Source organism: Rhineura floridana, chromosome 18, assembly GCF_030035675.1.
Source record: "Rhineura floridana isolate rRhiFlo1 chromosome 18, rRhiFlo1.hap2, whole genome shotgun sequence".
NCBI classification, from domain to species: Eukaryota; Metazoa; Chordata; class Lepidosauria; order Squamata; family Rhineuridae; genus Rhineura; species Rhineura floridana.
Genome location: NC_084497.1, coordinates 29,686,317 through 29,706,703, shown reverse-complemented (window position 1 = coordinate 29,706,703; position 20,387 = coordinate 29,686,317). Strand labels below are relative to the sequence as shown.

Below are 20,387 nucleotides of genomic sequence, written 5' to 3'. Positions count from 1 at the left end.
CGCCTCCCCCAGCCACGCCCCTTCCTGTGGAATTTTCCGGAGCGCGGGAGGGAGCAGAGAGGGATGTGCGGCATAAAAGCGGTGACGCTGCCGCCGGATCGCATCGATCGCCCGAGGTGAGCGTGGAAACGGAACCGCTCTGGATCGAGGCGGTGAGTGCGCGCGCTATCCCAGCGCCTCGACCCGTTCTGCGGGCTTTTTCGGGGGGGCGGATCGCCTCCCTGGAAAGCGCGCAGCCCGCGGGGACCTCCTTGCGCTCCGGGCGCTGCGCTTTGGAGAGCAGCGTCGCTCCCGCCTGGCCTGGCCTGCCTGCGACGGCCCTCCCGAGCCGGCGGTGATGCGCCCTTGACGCAACAAGCAGGCAGGCAGGGACGGTGGGTGCCCCCGCCACGGCGGCCCGACGACGCTCCCCGCGTTGCGCCCGGAGTCTCGGCCTCGACGGCCAGCGCGGAGCCTTCGCCAGGAGCGCCTCCACGAGGAGGGGGAGGAGCGGCGGCGGCGGCGGCCCTCTCCCCCAACCCCGCCGCTCCTGGGGGCAGGCGGACCGGGAGACCTGCCTGGCCATGAGCGGTATAGTGGGCAGCGCCGACGCCGCCGGCACGGTGAGAGCCCCCTCCAAAAGCTTTCCAAGGGGAAGGAAAGAAGCGGCCGGCGGTGTGGCCCCGTCAGGCAAGAGGATGCCCTTGCTCAGAGGACGGACTCTCCCTGACGGGTTGTGAATTTAGGAATTTGCTGGCTGAGGTTGCCCAGTGGAGCCTCCCGCTTCAAAGGCAGACTATCTCTCAATCTTCTTGCTTTCCTGCCCGCCTCTGTGGGCTTCCCATTGCTCCCCTCAGGGAAGCAGGGTGCTGAACGAGATGAACACACCTCGGGCTCGTCCTACATTCTTTCAGCCCCAGAAATGAAAGCGGTGGGTTTTTTTGCAGACATGCCTTTTTCTAAAACGCCCCTTAACATTTGCTGCTTGTCTTTGCAAAGTTGGCTTTCCCCTGTTGCTATGACGATAAGGAGATGGGGTGGGTGAAAGCCCTCCCTCCCCCTTTATGTGTGGCAGGATTTCTAATTCCTTCTCTCATGGGAGGCCCTTTAAAGGAGGGGCGAGGTGGCCCAGAGCCTTTGTCTTGTGCAGGCTGGGGGCACGCCAGCAGGGGGGTAGTCGTTGGGGGTCTTAACCCTAACCCTTACTTTTTTGGGCGCATGGCCCCTGTGTCTCCAGCATCCTACAAGCCAATCAGTATGAAACGGGTGCGTGTTAGCCACTGAGAAGAGTCTCCTCACACACATCCTTATCCTTTCCTGCTGACTGGAGCCAATCAGAGTGGAAGGAGGTGAGTCGGCCACTGAAAAGACTCTTTTCAATAGCAAACACTCTTTCCTTTCATGCTTTTTGGCTCCTAGGGATGTCTGTTGTTATGAGAGAAGGCATTAACAAGGATCTCATTCTCAACGCAGCAGTAAAAAGGGGGGGGAGGGGCATGGCTGTGACTCTCACGAAGGGACCCTGCACTTCTGAATTTGCTGCAACACTATTGCACGCAAGTGATGCTCCTGTGCAGCGTCCTTGAATTTCATCTCCCATCAGCCCCAGCAACCAGCATGACCAATGGTCAGGGAAGATGATGGGAGCTGCAGTCTAGCAATATCTGGAGGGCCGCAGGTTCTCCATTCCTTTCTGGAAAGAAGGCCAGAGTTGCGATGGAGGCAGCTGGGGGAAGTGAAGGCAAGTGATGGCCTCGTTCAGGGATGAGGAACTTGAGGCTTCTCTAGGAGTTGTTGGACTACCCACCCTGCCCATCAACACCCAGAGGCACCAGCTTGTCTGCCTCCTGAACACTACTGGGCTGCATGAACATGGGAGAGGCTGTCACTCAGTGGTAGGACACCTGCTTTGCATGCAGAAGGTCCTCAGATCCATCCCTGGGAAAGTCTCCTGCCTGCAACCCTGGAAAGAAGCTGTTTCCGATCTCTTAAGGAAAAGGTTATCACTCTGGGGTAGAACACCATAGCATCTCCTGGCAGGGCTGGGAAAGACCGCCGTCGGAACCCCCAGAGATGCTGCCAGTCAGTGTAGACAGTCTTGAGCTGGACGGACCAGCGGTCTGACTCCAGATAAGGCAGCTTCTTAGTTTTCTGTTTGAATCCACCCTTTATTCAGAACCATGAGGACTAGAATCTTTAGAAGGGCCATAGCTGAGTGGCAGAGCCCCTGCTTTGCATGCAGAAGGTCCCAGGTTCAGTCCCCAGCAGCATCGCTCAGGTAGGGCAGGGGACATCCCTTGGTTTGAAATCCTGGGGAGTCTGTGTGGACAATGCCCTGCTAGAGAGACCCTGTGGCAGGGCAGCTTCCCAAGAACTCTGCTATTTTGTAGGCTTCTGTGAAAAGTCACAGAATGAGGCCTCTTGGTCAGCGTAGTCGGTGCTGATCTAGGTGGGTCAGTTGTCTGATCTGCTGGAAGGCAGCTTTGTAGGTGTTGCAACAGGGAGCAGGCTTGCTAGACTTGGGGTGTGTGTGTGTTAGTGTGAGAGAGTGCACAAGAGACACAAGGCGCATGAGATATGGCTGAAGCAATCCTCTTTTCCTAATCGGAGAACAGGGCAAAGTTGTTTCCAGGAGGACTTTGGATTGCTAGGGACACAGAGTTCAGAACAACTTGTCTTCCCCCCCTCCCCGCTTCCCCATTGCACATTTCCTGAACCTGGTTCTTGCCTCTGTCTGCTTCTCACGCCTGCGCAAGGACGGGCTTTGCACTCAGCGACCCCCAGGCTGCACACCCGATGAACCAAAGGCTTCTGAGGAAGCTTAGCAGTCATGGAATAAGAGGAGAGGTCCTCTTGTGGATAAGAAATTGGTTAAGAAGCAGAAAGCAGAGAGTAGGAATAAACGGACAGTTCTCCCAATGGAGGGCTGTAGAAAGTGGAGTCCCTCAAGGATCAGTATTGGGACCTGTACTTTTCAACTTGTTCATTAATGACCTAGAATTAGGAGTGAGCAGTGAAGTGGCCAAGTTTGCTGATGACACTAAATTGTTCAGGGTTGTTAAAACAAAAAGGGATTGCGAAGAGCTCCAAAAAGACCTCTCCAAACTGAGTGAATGGGCAGAAAAATGGCAAATGCAATTCAATATAAACAAGTGTAAAATTATGCATATTGGAGCAAAAAATCTGAATTTCACATATACGCTCATGGGGTCTGAACTGGCGGTGACCGACCAGGAGAGAGACCTCGGGGTTGTAGTGGACAGCACGATGAAAATGTCGACCCAGTGTGCGGCAGCTGTGAAAAAGGCAAATTCCATGCTAGCGATAATTAGGAAAGGTATTGAAAATAAAACAGCCGATATCATAATGCTGTTGTATAAATCTATGGTGCGGCCGCATTTGGAATACTGTGTACAGTTCTGGTCGCCTCATCTCAAAAAGGATATTATAGAGTTGGAAAAGGTTCAGAAGAGGGCAACCAGAATGATCAAGGGGATGGAGCGACTCCCTTACGAGGAAAGGTTGCAGCATTTGGGGCTTTTTAGTTTAGAGAAAAGGCGGGTCAGAGGAGACATGATAGAAGTGTATCAAATTATGCATGGCATTGAGAAAGTCGATAGAGAAAAGTTCTTCTCCCTCTCTCATAATACTAGAACTCGTGGACATTCCAAGAAGCTGAATGTTGGAAGATTCAGGACAGACAAAAGGAAGTACTTCTTTACTCAGCGCATAGTTAAACTATGGAATTTGCTCCCACAAGATGCAGTAATGGCCACCAGCTTGGACGGCTTTCAAAGAAGATTAGACAAATTCATGGAGGACAGGGCTATCAATGGCTACTAGCCATGATGGCTGTGCTCTGCCACCCTAGTCAGAGGCAGCATGTTTCTGAAAACCAGTTGCCGGAAGCCTCAGGAGGGGAGAGTGTTCTTGCACTCGGGTCCTGCTTGCAGGCTTCCCCCAGGCACCTGGTTGGCCACTGTGAGAACAGGATGCTGGACTAGATGGGCCACTGGCCTGATCCAGCAGGCTCTTCTTATGTTCTTATGTTCTTAACCGGGGTTTCAGAAATGTGATATGGGTGACAAACGGTCGGGAGGTGCATTGGGATGCCGTGGGTGGCCTTGTCCCTTGGCCGTCTCTCTCTGCTCTCCCCCCCCAACACATACCCTCTGCTGCAATGTCATGTGACTTCCGATGTGTCTTAGGGAAGGAATTTGGAGATGGGAAGGTGTGTGTGGCAAGTGCTTCTCTTTGACCACACGAGTGCTCTGCCGTATTGAGGGGCTTGGATCAGGGCTTGGAGATCGCGTCTCCGCCAATGACTGGTCTTTACAGCCAGGATGATTCCAGTTGCCCGTCTTCTGAACTTCTCTGGGGCAAGGGTGGTGCATCTCCTCCTTTGTCTACTAATACACAGAAACCTACCCTGGTGTGAGTATGTGTGTTTCGGTGGTTGTTTGGCTGCATACACACCACATGTTTAAAATGCATTTAGAGCCCCACCCACCCCCCTGAAAAAGAGAAGAATCCTGGGTACTGCAGTTTATGACGGGTACTGGGAACTGTAGTTCTGCAAGGGGTAAAACTACAGTTCCCAGGATTGATATTGTATTGTTGTTGTTTTAATGGCATATGTTTGGTGTGTTGCCCTTTGTTTATTATTCTTATTATTATTCTAAGAGGAAGTGCTTTAAATGTGCTTCTACATCCTCTGGAATCCTTCACGATAAGAGCTGCAGATTGCTAACCTCCTCCCTCTGTCTCAACAGTTTCAAAGGAGTGCAACATCCTCTTGAAATCTAGCAAAGATGTGGATCGTGTCTCCCCCCTCTGGTGAGTGTCACGTATAAATGAGTCATCCCCCCCATATCACCCTTTCTGGGCTGCTCCTTACTCTTGGATGGTTTTTAATGGATGGAATAACCCCTTCCTGGCATCCCCTCACCCAGCTTGGGAACCAGAGAGGAACCAAATGTTCCAGAGAGAGACAGAGCCAGCCGTGTTAAGATGGTTGTGGCAAAAACAAGAGTCTTGCGCCTTGATTTATGAGAAGTCAAGTGTGGCAGCCCCTGAGTGGTGGTGTTCACGCAGATGTGCCTGGTACCTTCATTGTGCCGTTTTTGTCATATGGTGAAGATGCACCTCTTCACCGTGGCCTTTAGGATCCACTCTGTTCTCTTGATTGCACTTAGTTTGAAACTGGTTTTAATTTTGTAGTTTTAAATGGTTGTAACCCACCCTGTGATGAAGGGGAAGGGGTGAGAAATCTGATTATTAATAATATTAATGATAAATTAATAATTAACAACAATGGATAGATTTTGATTCAGGGCAGTCTCTGCGTCTGGATTTTAATGTATGCGTTGGGAAAAGCAAGCGCTTCAGGAATGTGGGTTGCATCAAATGTCAGTCCTACTCAGAGTAGAACCATTGAAATTAATGGATCTGGCTGACTAAGGGTCATTCATTTCAATGGGTATACTCTTGAGTAAGACTTAGTTGGACACCGCCCTATAATTCCAGGGTTTACTGTGTGGTCTGGAAAAGGCAAAATCCCTTTCGCCAGTAGGAAAGGCAAGCATCCATTTGTTGCAAATGCTGTTTTGAGCCAAGCTAATCTGGGTGGGTATTTTTTTCCTGCAAAGGCAGGAAGATAAAGCAGTTGAGAACACCCTTCTGTGCCAAATCTATTCCTCTCTGGTCCCCCGCAATCCTCCCTCCCTCTGTTCTTGAAGGTTTCCCATGGAGCTCTGTGATCCTGGGCAAAAAATCATTCTTCTGAGCTTGAACGAATCTGAACTGACTTATGATGATGATTATTTTTTAATGACTGTTTCACTTTCTAAATGCCTGTTAGCCCCATAGACAAAATATGACAGAGCAGAAGTGGGGAACCTTTGGCCCTCCAGATGTTGCTGAACTAAAACTTCCCCCAGTGCCAGGCAGCATGGCCAACGGCCAGGAATGATGGGAGTTGCAGTTTAGCAGCATCTAGAGGTCCAAAGGTTCTCCATGCCTGCAATGCAGCATAATATCAATACTGAAGTTCTCCACAAATGGCATGAGTTTGGACCCAACTTTGTTCCATGTTGTGGAGGGAAACCCTATAAATCCATTTATTTATTGCACAAAAATCCTAGAGCTCCTTCCAAAGTAATGCCTGGTGTGGTCCGGTTTGTCTGTGGTTGGGGCTTAAAATAAATAAAATAACAGCATGCAGGTGCATTTTTGAATTTTAATTGTTCCAGTGCAGTTATAAATAAGCAGATAGTGAAGCATTTGGGGAAAGGGGGGGGAGAGGTAATGCAGGTGGGTCATATATGTATAACAATTTGTGCTGCGGGCTCCTCCTAGCACCTTCAATCTCTGTGGGTTTTTTTAAATATATACTTGAGCAATATCTATTCCAACTACCTCTGTTTATCAGGGAGAATCCCAATTTAATCCTGTCCTTCCTTTGTGTTTGTTGGGGATAATTTATTGGGGGGTGGGAGGGGATCAGCAGGTGCACATACATCCTACCTGGATTTGACCCCCACCCACCCATTGAAGAACATCATAAATGCCTGCTGAGACGGTAAACTTAGCTGAATATTTTTGAACTTCTAAACCAACAGTGAGAGCCATTATATTGCATATTGATCAGATTCCAAACCAGTATGTCCCTGGTTTGAATCTTGCTGTTCCCATTACTCCTTCTCTGTCAGCCTTGGCCTCCTGTAATCTAGGCATACAAGTACTGGCCTCCCTTACAGAGTTGCTTGTAAGGTTTACAGTGAGAGAAAGTGCATGCAAAGCACTTTGACTGCATAGTCCGGGTGCAAATATAACTGATTCTAGGCCTTAGAAAGAAAGCTGAGAAAAAAAGGTTATACATCTTAAATAATAATAATAATAATAATAATAATAATAATAATAATAATAATAATAATAATAATAATAATAATAATAAATATTATTATTATTATTATTAATAATAATAATATAAAATAACTGCACTTTGCAAATACCCCTTGTTTTTGGAGTTAGTGTGGGATAGATGATTGCAGAGTAAATGATTACAGCAGCCTCTCCCAACCTGGTGCTCTCTGGCTGTTTTTGACTACAATTCCCATCAGTGGTAGGAGTTATAGCCCAGGCTGGGAAGGGTGGAGAGCAGTGTAGGGTGGTGTCCTTTTGGGTTGCAGGGTGGGTGACGCGGCATTCAAGCAGCAATCTCTGTTGAGAGAACAGGGCTTGTGGCAATTGACCACACAAACGTCCTCGTATTCATCTGTGCAATGCTAGAGGATGTGGAACGGTCTGCAATCCAGGCATGTGGCTCTCTGAGTCACTGCTTAGTAACATGAAATTGGTCTTCAGGGTTCGGCCCATCAAACGGGTGGGTCAGGCTTGCATGTGACACATTAGCGATGAGCTCATGTCAAGAGTGCTCACCCTCCCTCCACGAGTCCTTGCAAATGCAAGGCGGAACATAGCAAGCTTGCCTTGTGCAGATCAGATCGTGGGCCACTCTAGTCCTGTGGTGCCTACCTGGGACTGGCAGCGGCTCCCCACCGTCTCCGAGAGGCCATTCCCAGCAGATGGACCCTGCGATCGTAGGAACACAGGACGCCATCTTGCACTGAGCCAGACCCTTGGTCTACCTGGAGCCAAGCCTGGGACCTTCTGCATGCACAGCAAGGGCCCTGACACTGAGTTAGGATCTCTCCCCAACCAGAGGAAACACTATTATTTAGTGGAAGACAACATGCTTTGCCTGCAGAAGATCCTTGGTTCAGACCCTGACGTCTCCAGGGTAGGGCTGGGAATGCCGTCTGCCGACAACAAACGTGTAGACGCTGTGCTGTTATGATACGCTAGGCTGAAGCACCAGCCCCCACAGCATAAGCCACAGATGGGGCAGCAGTTGTCCAGGTGCAGTTGGACCCCACAATCCCATCTGCCCTAAATCAAACTGTATTGCTTGGCTCCTGTTGGGAAGGTTTTGTGCGTTTTTTAACTGTAAAGATTTTATCTGTTTTTATAACTGTGTTTTCTATAGCTTGGGTCTTATGGTGGAGGGTGGGTCAGAAATCTTGAAATAAATAAATAGCCAACATCATCTAATCTCCCTGCAAACAAATCGGGGTGAATGCTCAATAAACAGGTCATTTGGAAGCGCCCTCCCCGTCGCGAGTGAGCGAGAGAGCTTTGAGCTCAGAAGAAGCTGATCAGTCAAACTAGAGCTGGCTAGTGTTGCATTAAGCGCCAGCTCTTGCAAGTCAAGCAGCACTGCTGGTCATTCTCTACCAGACAGATTTGGATCACAAAGGGCTGCACCCAGTGTTAGCCCTGCTCAGGATAAGCCTATTGAAATTAATGAACATGAGTAGCTTTAGTCCAGTGGGACTACTATAAATAAAATTTAGCTGAATATAACGAAACGTTTTTGGAGTGGGCTGCGTTTAAACATTTGATTTGCAAAATGGGCTTCCAAGGCAGGAGATGATGGGGAAGGAACACAGCAAAGAACCTTTGGTTGAACCTCTCCCGGCCCCCAGTTCTTTAATATGGCTCTCCAGATGTGGTTGGGCTCCATTAGAAGTCAGCATCGTTCGGGGATAATGATGGAGGTTGGAGTCCAGCAACAACGGGAGGGCTGCAGGTTCCCCATCCCTGCATAACAAGGCGTCAGAGTTGTGGTGGAGGTAGCCAGGGGCAGTGAAGGCAAGTGATGGTCAAGCTCAGGGATGGGGAACCTGGTGACTGTCCAGATATTGCTGGACTACAACTCCCATCAGCCCTGGCAGCCGGCATGGCCAAAAGTCATGGAGGATGATGGGGGTTGGCGTCTAGCAACATCTGGAGGGCCACAGATGTCCCCCAGTTCTGGTTTAATGGCTCTGCAGTAATGAAAAGAGGTCTTTGCTTTTGTGGTGGTCACCTGCTACCCCCTTTCCTGCCTTACAACCTAGGAAGCTGCCCTCTACTGAATCAGACGCTTGGTCCATCTTGTTCAGTATTGCCTACCTTGACTGGTAGCAGCCCCAGGATTTCAGGCGGGGAGTCCTTCCTAGCCCTACCTGGAGGCGCTGGACGTTGAACCAGGGGACCTTCTGCGTTCAAAGCAGGGGCTCTACCTCACGTTGTCTCCAGCTAAGTCCTCAGAGTAGAGCCCTTGAAATGAAAGGACCTACGTCGGCCATGTCCGTCAACTCCAATGGGTCTTCTCTGAGTAGGGCTGGTGTTGGAGACAGCCTGCAGTCTGCCCCTAAAAGCCATCATGGTCTGGGGTGGTGAGCATGATGCTCTGAGTTGATGGGTCGCTATTATTCAAGAGCCTGGACTGTTGCTTTTTAAAGGAAGAAAGAAAGGTGATGGCTGACCAAAAGACACACGCACGAGCAGACACAATTGCACAGCTCTTGAAGGAGCAAAACGTGGTCCCCGCGTTTTCATTGGGCTGACTTTGGACAGAGGCAGGATGGAGATGCTTCCATGCGACTGGGCGCCTGGGGGTGGGAGAGGGAGGAGTGTGTGTGTGCGTGCACGTGCCTGTGTGTGTGTTTGGTCAGCCCAGATTTCACGTTGATGGGGGATTTTTTTTATTTTTTGCTCTGATCTGCTGTTTTCTTTCAGATGAAGAATTTCGCGAACTTTCCGGGATTTGGAAACACGACCAGGGCAGGGTGCAAAACACACTAGTAGGACATGTCCCTTCTCACACTTTCTCAAGAGTAGCCCTTTTCCTAGGGTTTATAAAATAAGCTAATTGTAGTTTTAAGGAGTGGGGCTGTCAGTTTTTTATTTTTTAAAAAATTGTGTTTGGGTTTTTTTCTTTTTTTAAAAAATCAGTGTAAATTTTATGGTAATGGGGTGCGGGTGGTTGGGGGGAGAATAAGGCTGCATACACCCCATATATTTAATGCATGTTTAAAGCACCCTCCCAAAAAAGAATCCAGAGAACTATAGTCTTCTTAAGAGTGCTGGGAAATGTAGCTCCAGGAGGATTTGACCTGGGGGAGAGGAGAATGTGCTTTAAATGTATGGTATAGATGCAGCCTAAGAGTAGAAGCATTATTAAGAATAAGGTGCTTTTTTAAAATGCAAACAACATGTCTGTCTGTATGGAATTGTCACGGTGTGGGGGAAACAGAAGCTAGTGGGATGGGCTGAGAGTGGGATGGAGGGACCACGAGTAAAGCCATGCTGTTGCATGTGGCCTGCCTGCCACTCATCTTGCTGCCTCCTTGTCTTCTGCAAAGCCTTAAATGCTTCTTGCGACAGGTCAGCATAAAGCCAGCTTGGCACCAGAGGCTTGGTGCATTTGGGGAAATCCCACCTCCTGGGGCCTCTGTGGTTTTGCAACTCTGCATAGTGTCTTGCCGCCGTGGGCCTTTCCTGGCTCTGAAAGGGTTCCCTAGGAGAGGGTAATGCTAGTGGCAAGCAGGCACCTAGAAAGCGAGATTCACCAGTACGGTGCTTGCCAACGGATGCCCAGGGAGAAGAGGCAATGGCCAAAGACTTGCAAGGCCCAGTGACCAAGGAGATGGGATAGCTAGGGTTGCAAGAAGCTCTCAGCAGGCTGTGTGCTATTTTATATTTATATATATATAAATATATATAAGAAAAAGCATAAAAAGAATTTAAATCACACCCAGCCTCACAGGGGTGGTGTTGCCCAGGAAAGATGCAGCCACGGAGGTAGGTTGAGCATGCCTAGCTGTTAAGGGGAGCCAGAAAACGGGAGCGCCTGAGATCATGGAAGCACCTAACACCATCCAAAACTGGAGGCTGCTTGGTGGCTGACGCAGAGGCTCCAGCAAGCGAAACATCCACCGGTTCTTCCTTCCTCTCCTGCCTTTTTGGGCTGACCGAAAAAAAAAATATTCAAAGGGCCAAGCTAAGAATAGAGTTTTAGCTCTTAAGGCCAGGCAGATCTCTGCTTTATTTAGCCAGCCACAGGAACGAACAGCATTGTCCCTCTGTTTCACCCCCCCAACCGGAAAGTCTGTGTTCTGGGGCAGGCTTCTTTGCAGCCCCTCTGCTCAGCTCCCCATTGGCCTGTTTCCAACTGCCCCTCTAAAGGATTGGCCGAGAGCCGGCGGGGTGGAACTACCGCAGCCTCCATGCTGATCCGTTGGTCTGCCTCCCTCTCTTCAGGACCTACTATGCCTTTAAATATCTTCTGCTTGGCACGGGGGAAGCCTCTCGACTGGGATTTCCCCTGCTTTCCCCCCCTCATGCCCTCTTGTGTCACCTTGCAGGTATATATCAGTACACCAAGAAGCTGTTCCTGAGTGAGCAGGCTGGCCGGGCGCAGGTGGTGGAGTTCATGCGCAAGAATGTCGCCAATTCCATCTCCATGGCCAACCTCGTTATGGGCCTCTCCTCTGTCCTCTGTAGCCTGAATGGGTAAGTCGGAGTCCAGAACCTCTTTTGGAAAGATTTTAGAGTCCCATTGAGTGGCCACAGCCTTGCAAGGACACTTTTTCTTTGTGGCAAGAGGTGCCTTTGGCCAAGGTGCAGTTTTGCACTTGCTGATATAGGCTTCCTCGTCTGCTCTAACCGGTTGCTGCTTCCTGGAGCGTTTGAGGAAAAGCCCTACGCAGCTTGGGACCGGGATACCTGAAATATCGTCTCACCCCTTATGATCACTGCACTGTGCAGGTGAGGGCCTCCTGCAGATACCATCTTATCAGGAGGTCGGTTCCGCACAACATAGGAAGCGGGCCTTTAGTGTTGTGGCACCGAAACTTTGGAATTCCCTCCCCTTAAATATTAGACAGGCACCATCTCCGTTGTCTTTTTGGCATCTCCTGAAGACCTTCCTCTTATTCCAACAAGCCTTTTAAGTAGAGACCTTATCCCAGTCTGCGTTTGTACCTGTTTTTAGATGTTTTAATTGTTTTATTGCTTGTGCATTTGCCACCCTGGCTACCTTTGGGAGGAAGAGTGGGGTATAAATGTAATAAATCATAACAAGTCTTGCCACCCTGTCTCTCTTTTGTGTGGAGACACCAGAGATTGAAGCTGGGATTTCCCCCCCTCTGTTAGAAAGCTCCACGGCAGAGTCACTGCTCATCTACTATGTCTGTTGGGCAAGCCTCAGAAAGCAGTCCTTTATAAGAATATATACAACTGCCTTAGATTGAGTCAGACTGTTGTAAATAATTGGGTGTTAGAACAAATTAAACCAGAACTATCACTAGAAGCTAAAATGATGAAACTGAGGTTAGCATACTTTGGACGCATCATGAGAAGACATGATTCAGTAGAAAAAACAATAATGCTGGGGAAAACAGGGAGTAGGAAAAGAGGAAGGCCAAAGAAGAGATGGGTTGATTCCATAAAGGAAGCCACAGACCTGAACTTACAAGATCTGAACAGGGTGGTTCATGACAGATGCTCCTGGAGGTCGCTGATTCATAGGGTCGCCATAAGTCGTAATCGACTTGGAGGCACATAACAACAAGAAGCTCAGTATTGTCTACACTGATTGGCAGCAATTCTCCTGGGTTTCAGGCAGGGGATATTCCCAGTCTCACCCTGAAGATGCTGGGGATTGAACCTGGGACCTTCTGCGTGCAAAGCAGTGGCTCTACCACGGAGCTACAGCAGGATCTCTCTGGATTTGCCCTTTTTGCAGGCATGATAATCTGGCTTTGTTTTGGTTTTATTTTTAACAGACAGGCCTTTCTGTATCAGGCATGGAGGGCGCAGACATGTGTTTAGGAAGCCCTGTTCCAGCAGGATGAGGAGGCATGCATGCATGCACACACTTTTCCTCTGTGCAGTCATGCGCCACTGAGCATGAGCTGGGCAAGGGGGCAAGCACAACGGTGGCTCTGATCTCCACCTTGTGTGCTGACCTCTTGCCTGGCGGCTTTGGGAATGGCAAGGCAGCCTCTGGTTGCTGAGTGTGGTAGCCATGGCAATGCTTAACAGGACTCTCTCTATCCCTCCCTCCAGGCAATATCATTATGCGTGCTGGCTGGTCCTGATTGGATTCCTGCTTGACCTTGCAGATGGTGCTGTTGCCAGGCAGCTGAATGCTTGTTCTGCTTTGGGTGAGTCCCCTCCTCTTTGCAACCTTCACACATCAGCTCTTGACCGCTTTGCTTAGCAAGTGAACGAGGATCTGCGCACATGCAGCGCATAGTTAAAACTCTGGAATTCACTACAGCAGGAGGAAGTGATGTCCACCAACTTAAGAGGGTGTTAATAAGAGAAATTTGCATGGAAGGCTCTCAATGGCTGCTAGCCATGATGGCTTTACATCCATTAGGAATCAGGCCAGCACCATCCCTGTTAAATTTCAGGTGCCTGGTTAAAGCTTTTATTTCAGGAGGTCTTTGCACTGTGAATGCTGCTGTCGTATTTCTGGCGTTTTCATCTGTGTGTTAAATTTTGGAGATTGTATGTTTTATTTTTACAGTAAAACTTGGTGGAAAGCTAGGGACGGATTCCTTAAATCTCTACTCTGTGTTTTGGAAAGCTGTCCACTGTGCACGTGGATACCTCTTAAGGGATCGTAACCCAATTTTGCAGGCTGGTCCTTGAGACAGAGGAACAGGTTTTGGCCTATGGTTGGACACCAGTTTTAAACAAGATAACAGACTGAATCTTACAAAACTGCCCTGATTTGTTTTTGGTTCCTTAGAATTCCCAAGCAATGCTTAGTATGAGGCAGCTAGTAAATAAATATATTGCCCTCCATGGTTGGAGGTAGTATGCCTCTGTGTATCAGTTGCTGGGAATCGCAAGTGGGGAAAGTCCTGCTGTTGCGCTCAGGCCCTCAGTTTCTGTATCTGATGCCATATTGGTTGTATTGGACTGGTGTTTTATGCATTTTTTCATTGTAGACGTGACTCTGTCCTTCTTCATCTTGTACCCCTCCCTGGGACTTCTTCTGAAGTGTGGGTGAGGGAGGGAGTCACAAATATTCATAACAAATAAATTTGCTAATTGGATGCCTCTCAGATGTGTAACTAGGAGCATTCCGACATTGTTTGGCCTCATCCCATCTAGGCCTAACTGGTGCCTGTCTCTTGACATTCTGCAGGTGCCAAGCTGGATGATTTCGCTGACTTTACCTCATTTGGCCTGGCCACCGCCCTCCTCCTACAAGCCCATGGAATCCTCGACGGGCTGCTGGTGATCGTGTACGTGCTGGCTGTCTTCACGCGCCTGTGCTTCTTCTCCAGCGGTGAGTTCTCGGCCACAGCTGGCATCAAGACTGGCCACATTGCATCTGGCTGTAGGGCCCTGAATGAAGGCTGTCCGCAGCCATGATTTCAGTGCCTGGAACTAGCTCCTAGAGGGCTGCAGCTTGTGTTGTGTGTCTATTTTGTTTTCGTTTTTTTAAAAAGCAAATTTTCCAAACTCTGATTTTAAGTAAATAATCTGCCATGCGGTCAAAACATTTTGTTTATTTAGGTTTTTTTTACAAGAAATGCTACTTCTTCAACAATAACAAAAGGGTCTCACAAGAGCTTACTGTTCGTTACTGCCCTTGGATTTGCAGTCCAAAAAAACACAAAAGGAAAAACAGAAAGAGCAAGGTGGAAAGAAGCAAACTTCAAGATCTTAATTACAAGAACTTCTTAATTTTAATTGCACCAGTTCTCTGTAGGGGCAAAATGAGCATGCAGGTATAAGGGACATTCAGATGAGCTATGTATTTTTTCCCCAAATTAGAAATGTGCTAGCTGTGCAGAAGGGTGTATGAGAAACAACCAACTCTGTGCGTGTGTTTGCGTTTCTGTTGTGCCAGCAAGTCAGAAGCTTTCCAGAAGATGCTGCAGTGGCGACTGGCGGCTCCGGTCAGTAGGGCGGTGGAATCTGCTCTGGGTTTTAGTCCAGACTTTCAAAACTGCTTCAGTACCTTGGACAGTGTCTTGAAAGTTCAGACTAAAACCTGCAGTGGATTCCACTGCCCCACTGACATTGGAGTCCTCAGCCACCACTGAGATTCTGGATTCTGCATACACTCAAACCCTGCCAGAATAATTTGTCCACCTTTTCGGAATCTGGGTGCTCCAGCTGCAAATAGCCATGTGCATATTCTAATGGGCCTTTGAAGGATCGGAGTCTGCGGCCTCTCGCTGTGGATATAGTGCTGAGCTCCAGAACGGCACATTTTCACCTCCTGGGTCCTGTATAGATATATTTTTGCACGTCACCCCTTCAGCGACTCCTGTGCACGAGTGCTAACAACCGCTATGTCCCCCCTGGATCTCCTTGCAGAGTTGATTCACTGTCTCCCTTTTCCTCACCCGTAGGGATCCCTTTCATGTATCGGGGGCTGCCCTGCCCTTACGGAGCATCTGTGCTGGCGGCCACCTACCTCCTAACTGGGGGCAACCTGGTGGTGATGCGCATCATTGCCATGGTGATGATTCTGTTCATGGTGGACCAGGGCTTCTACCCTCACGACAAGGTGCTGGAGTCCCAGTCTTGGAAGAAAGCCATCTTTGCAGGAGGTGAGTGCAGAGCCGAGGCTCCCTGGCAGATCACCACCCCTTGTGTTTTTCTTTTGCATTTCAAGTTTCAAGAGACAGTGTGGTGTAGTGGTTAGAGCAGGAGTGGTGAACTTGTGGCCCTCCAGACCCCAGTTCTGGGCTTCTCTGGGAGGAAGGGAAGGATATAAATTTATAACTCTCAAATATTAGACAGGTGCCATCTCTGTCTTCTTTTTGATGCCTACTGAAGACGTCCCTCTTTCAACAAGTCTTTTAAGTAGAGATTCATCCCAGGTGAAGCAGCTGAGCTCCGGGAAGGCGATAAGGCAAGAGGGCTGTCCCAGCAAACCCAGAAGTTAGTTGTTGTCCCCCGTCTGTGTAAATTGTGAATTACACAGGGGAGGAATAGCCCTCAAAGCCGGAAGGCTGTAGACCTACCGTGTAATATCAAAGGCTGGTGTGTCTAAAGTGGGAGTTCTTAACCTGTGGCGCCAGGGGGTGCCAGGATGGGTTTCAGGAGCTTTGTGAATCGGGTGTAAAAAGAAAAAGAAACCCACCCCAATTTCCAGTGCAAGGAAATGAATTTTATTTATTTATTTATAGGGGTTCCTAGCTTTCATCAGATTCTCAAAGCGGGTCTGTGGCCCCAAAACGGTTAAGAACCCAAAAACGTGGGCTGCGATAGTGAGTCTAAGTAAGGCTAACGTTGGATGCTGTTTTTTTGTACTGAGTGTATTATTTATATACTCTATTTTTAAAAAAATTGTATGTGGTTTTAATCTGTATTTTAATCGTTGGAAACCACTTTGGGCCCTTTGGTGAAAAACAGTGTCACCCCCCCCAAAAAAACCCAAATAAAGATAAACAAAGATGGGAACTTGTCAAGGATTATCAATACCCCGGCACAGTCATTAACCAAAATGGAGACAATAGTCAAGAAATCAGAAGAAGGCTAGGACTGGTGTGGGCAGCTATGAGAGAACTAGAAAAGGTCCTCAAATGCAAAGATGTGTCACTGAACACCAAAGTCAGGATCATTCAGACCATGCTATTCCCGATCTCTAGGTATGGATGTGAAAGCAGGACAGTGAAAAAAGTGGATAAGAGAAAAATCAACTCATTTGAAATGTGGTGGAGGAGAGCTTTGCGGATACCATGGACTGCGAAAAAGACAAATAATTGGGTGTTAGAACAAATTAACCCAGAACTGTCACTAGAAGCTAAAACGATGAAACTGAGGTTATCATACTTTGGACACATCATGAGAAGACATGATTCACTAGAAAAGACAATAATGCTGGGGAAAACAGAAGGGAGTAGAAAAAGAGGAAGGAGATGGATTGATTCCATCAAGGAAACTACAGACCTGAACTTATAAGATCTGAACAGGGTGGTTCACGACAGATGCTCTTGGAGGTCACTGATTCATAGGGTCGCCATAAGTCGTAATTGACTTGAAGGCACATAACAGCAACAAAGACGGGAAACATGAGTTTACATCTAACTTAAATCCTTTGCAGTAAACCCATTGAATGGACCAAAGTTAGTCACGGCCACTAATTCCAATGGATCTCCTCTGAGTAGGGCTAACACTGAATACCACCCTGTGTATTTTTGGTGGTTTTTGGGAAGAATCGTGTGTTGTTGCATCACTGGACAGAAGAATGTTTTCATCTGCAATTTTTTTTAGGATGAATCATAGAATCATAGGATACTTAACTGTAACAGTTTTTTAGAACATTCTTAACTATTTTTAGAATGTGTTTTTTTTAATTTGTTTGCGAAAATGTTTTGTTGATGTGTTTGCTGGCCTGGGCGTGGTGAGAGGTGGTGGAAGCAGCAGCAGCAGCAGCAATAGTAATACTCCTTCGTCCAAATCTCTTTCTGTCATTCCAGGAATTCTGATGGTGATGTTTTCTGCCTCCCACTTTGCTTCGCTATACTATCTGATTTGGTCCACATCGTACATCTTCTTTCCTACGGCCCTGTGGAGCCATAAAGTCTAACCTCGCCCGTGTGGTCTTGTGCGTGGATTGACAACAGCTTTACGCCACGCTGCAGCCGCTCGCCCAGGCCAGCCCTTCCAGGGAGCTGAAACTGGTGGAAGCCAGTGTTAACCTCCGTGCGTTGCTTAAAGCCTTACTAAAGCTTTCCATCACCCTGACTCAAACGTAATGGTTGTGAGGTCTCTGCAGTTGCGATTTCCATCCTGGGCAGACTTGGGTTCCTGGGGAGCACTGTGGCGTCCTTCCCTGGTTCTCCCTGTCAGGTTCCCACCTGCTTGTGGCTACTGCCTTTCACTAGGCACCACCAGGGATACCACCAGTCTGGACCATCCTTTATATGGTTTCTCACTCTGCTCTAGCACAGATCTCACTAGATCCCCCTGCTAGGCAGCACCACCAGTCACGTCCTATAACCAATACTCCCAGAGACTTTGCCTGAGTCTCTCTCTAGCTGGTTACTTTTGTGACTGTGTGCTTATGCTGTTCCCAACCCCCTTGTATCTTTATAGATAACGCATACAACTTTGGGTTGCTCTGGATACTTGAATTGTTATTATTCCTCCCTTCACCGCTGCCACCATTAGATACTGTTTCTGTTCAGCCTTGGTAATTACCTTGCCCTCCCTTCTGGTATGTATATCCCCCAGCCAAGGATCAGGCCTTTGGTAAACCAAATAAGTATTTATTAAATATCAGAAATAACAAGATTAGTTTTAGAATGTTTCACAAGCGTATGGTTTCATCTATTCCTGTTTTGTACTTGACTTATTATTAATCAGAACTCCAACTCCCTTTCTCCACACTCCTGACCTTCACCCTCAAACACCTCTTTCTTCACACTCCCAACATCCACCTAGATTCAACTGTCATTCTTCCATTTATACTCCCAGCCATTCAAACGCTCAGCCAATCATCCAGCATTCTACTGCTCATGTACTCCCCCCTCCTCTTTCACTCCACTTACCATGTATCTTCTATACAAACAGCACTTACCATATTTACACTATAAGCAGGAACATCACATTCCCCCCCCTTAAAATAACAGCAAAGTGTTATTCCTGCTCTAGGATTCATACGACACGTTAACAATAAAAAACAAGTCTCTTTGGGGAAAACGTCTTTTTTGCACCCACGTCTGGGTCACGTCACTGCAGTCCTGGCCACCTGCCTTGAAAGTCCATCGGCCAATACGTTGTCCTTGCCTTTTATGAACTTGAAGTCCACCTGGTAATCTTGTAGAGCCCAGGACCACCTCTGCAGCATAGTGTTATGATTTAGTCTGTAACCATAACAATGCTCGATGATCCGTTGTCACTGTAAATCTTCGTCCCCACACGTATGGGCGCAACTTGCTCAGTCCCCACACGACTGCTAGGCACTCCTTTTGGACCGAAGAATAATTCTTCTCCCTCGATGTCAGCTTGCGACTAAGATACGCCACTGGATGTCTGGTGCCTCCTCCCTCTTGTAGCAAGACGACTCCCAGCGCTTACCATATTTACACTATAAGTAGGAACATCACAAGCACAACGGTTGATTTGGTTAACACTCCGAGCCTCAACTTTGATGTAGATATGAATATACAGATTCTTTATATGCATGCTGTATATATATATATCTGTATGTATGTATAGATTTGAAGAGGATAAATTTGTTTTTTAGATTTTTATTTTTTTAGTCCATGATTTACATGTTATTATTTTATTTTTAAGGGACTTGGCTTCCAAATCTCTTCACCTGTTCCCTTTTGGGCTTCCCCTGATCTCACTGTGGACTAATCCAGGGCAGATCGTTGCCCTCTTCACTGGCATCCTTGCCAGGAAGTCTTCTTAAAGGAAGTGTCTGGATTTGTACTGTATAAACTAGTTGGGATTTGCAGCTTTTAATTCGAGAGCCTTGATGCAGTGCTACAGAATCAAATCTTACTGCTCGTGGGAACAAATCTGGCCCCGAGGGAAGGGGGAGCGCTGTCACACTGACCCCTCTCCTCCCTCCCCCAGGGGCCAAAATGTTCTGCTTGTCTGATGAGAAAGCAGTGACTTCTTTGCCCTTCCTAAGTGTCTTCAGGTTGGGAGCAGAGGGCTTCCTCAAGAGACCCTTGTGTGTGACTCTCCTTTTGGAAGGGGCTCTCTGGCGATTTGGGTTCCTTGCGATATAGTGGTGAGTCTTCTGATCACCGAACGACCAAAGGCAGGCAGGATAAGAGGAGAATCGGGGTATTCACGGGTTTTGATTCTAAATGGTCTCACAAGAACTTCACAAGAGCCCCTGTTGGATGAGGCCAAAGGCCCATTCTAGTCCAACATTCTCTTCTGACAGTGGCCGTTAAGGGAACCCTGCAAGCAGAACCTGAGCGCAACAGCACTCTGCCTGCCTGCATTTTGCCATCAGCTGGTATCCAAGGCATCCTGCCTCCAACAGTGGAGCTATATGGCTGCTTTAAATTGGCAATTGAAGTAGCCCCTTAGTATTTAATGTTTCTTGTACAAAAAGAGCACCTAAGCAAGCCATCTGAAGAGGGGGGAAGTCAGCTCCACAAAAAATGTCCTTCATGGCTTGCACAACCAGGCGTGGCCCAGGCTCTCAATTCTGGCTCCTGTTCCTCGACTTACATAGAAATATCACTTTTACATATTTTTATGCTGCTGTACACCATTCTGATGTGTTTTGCAAGAGGGCGGCATATAAATACTTTTATTGATAAGTAAGTTGAAGGTGGGGGGGAGTCAGCCAGAGTCTCGGGCCTGGGGAAGCATTTGTTTGCTTTCAGCAGATAAGATTCCAGCCAACTTCCCTGTCACCGTGGGGTTCAGCCGCTGTTTGTTGCAGACGAGCCCCTTCAGCAGGCAAGTCAAATTGGGTGGCAGGTTTTAGGGCCGAACAAATGTTACCTTTTGAGGAGCAGGATGCAGTATTCTGGCATCTTCAGTTTGCAGGCCAACAGCAGACATGT

General features: G+C 48.0%; 1 protein-coding gene across 9 annotated transcripts; it reads left to right on the top strand.

Moving 5' to 3' along the window:
• Nucleotides 1-30: 30 nt before the first annotated feature.
• On the top strand, nucleotides 31-19,103 carry TMEM269 (transmembrane protein 269). Of its 9 annotated transcripts, none has more exons than XM_061600719.1 (8): nucleotides 47-152; nucleotides 4,752-4,815; nucleotides 9,604-9,668; nucleotides 11,232-11,379; nucleotides 12,937-13,034; nucleotides 14,030-14,173; nucleotides 15,249-15,449; nucleotides 17,325-19,103. In XM_061600719.1, the coding sequence occupies exons 4-8, from the start codon at nucleotides 11,300-11,302 to the stop codon at nucleotides 17,432-17,434; spliced, it is 633 nt and encodes a 210-aa protein (XP_061456703.1). In that variant the 5' UTR covers nucleotides 47-152; nucleotides 4,752-4,815; nucleotides 9,604-9,668; nucleotides 11,232-11,299; the 3' UTR covers nucleotides 17,435-19,103. The 9 variants fall into 9 exon arrangements, with proteins under 9 accessions (XP_061456698.1, XP_061456703.1, XP_061456699.1 ...); XM_061600715.1 differs by lacking the exon at nucleotides 9,604-9,668 and adding an exon at nucleotides 1,217-1,328; XM_061600716.1 differs by lacking the exon at nucleotides 9,604-9,668 and adding an exon at nucleotides 1,217-1,328 and having other exon boundaries at nucleotides 61-116.
• Nucleotides 19,104-20,387: the final 1,284 nt, after the last annotated feature.

Bases quoted from the DNA above. Each gene is read 5' to 3' on its own strand.
- TMEM269 (XM_061600714.1), top strand. From the start codon at position 4,791: ATGTGGATCGTGTCTCCCCCCTCTG. The intron at 4,816-11,231 runs GTGAGTGTCACG...GTCACCTTGCAG, and splicing joins GATCGTGTCTCCCCCCTCTG to GTATATATCAGTACACCAAG. The intron at 11,380-12,936 runs GTAAGTCGGAGT...CCCTCCCTCCAG, and splicing joins GTCCTCTGTAGCCTGAATGG to GCAATATCATTATGCGTGCT.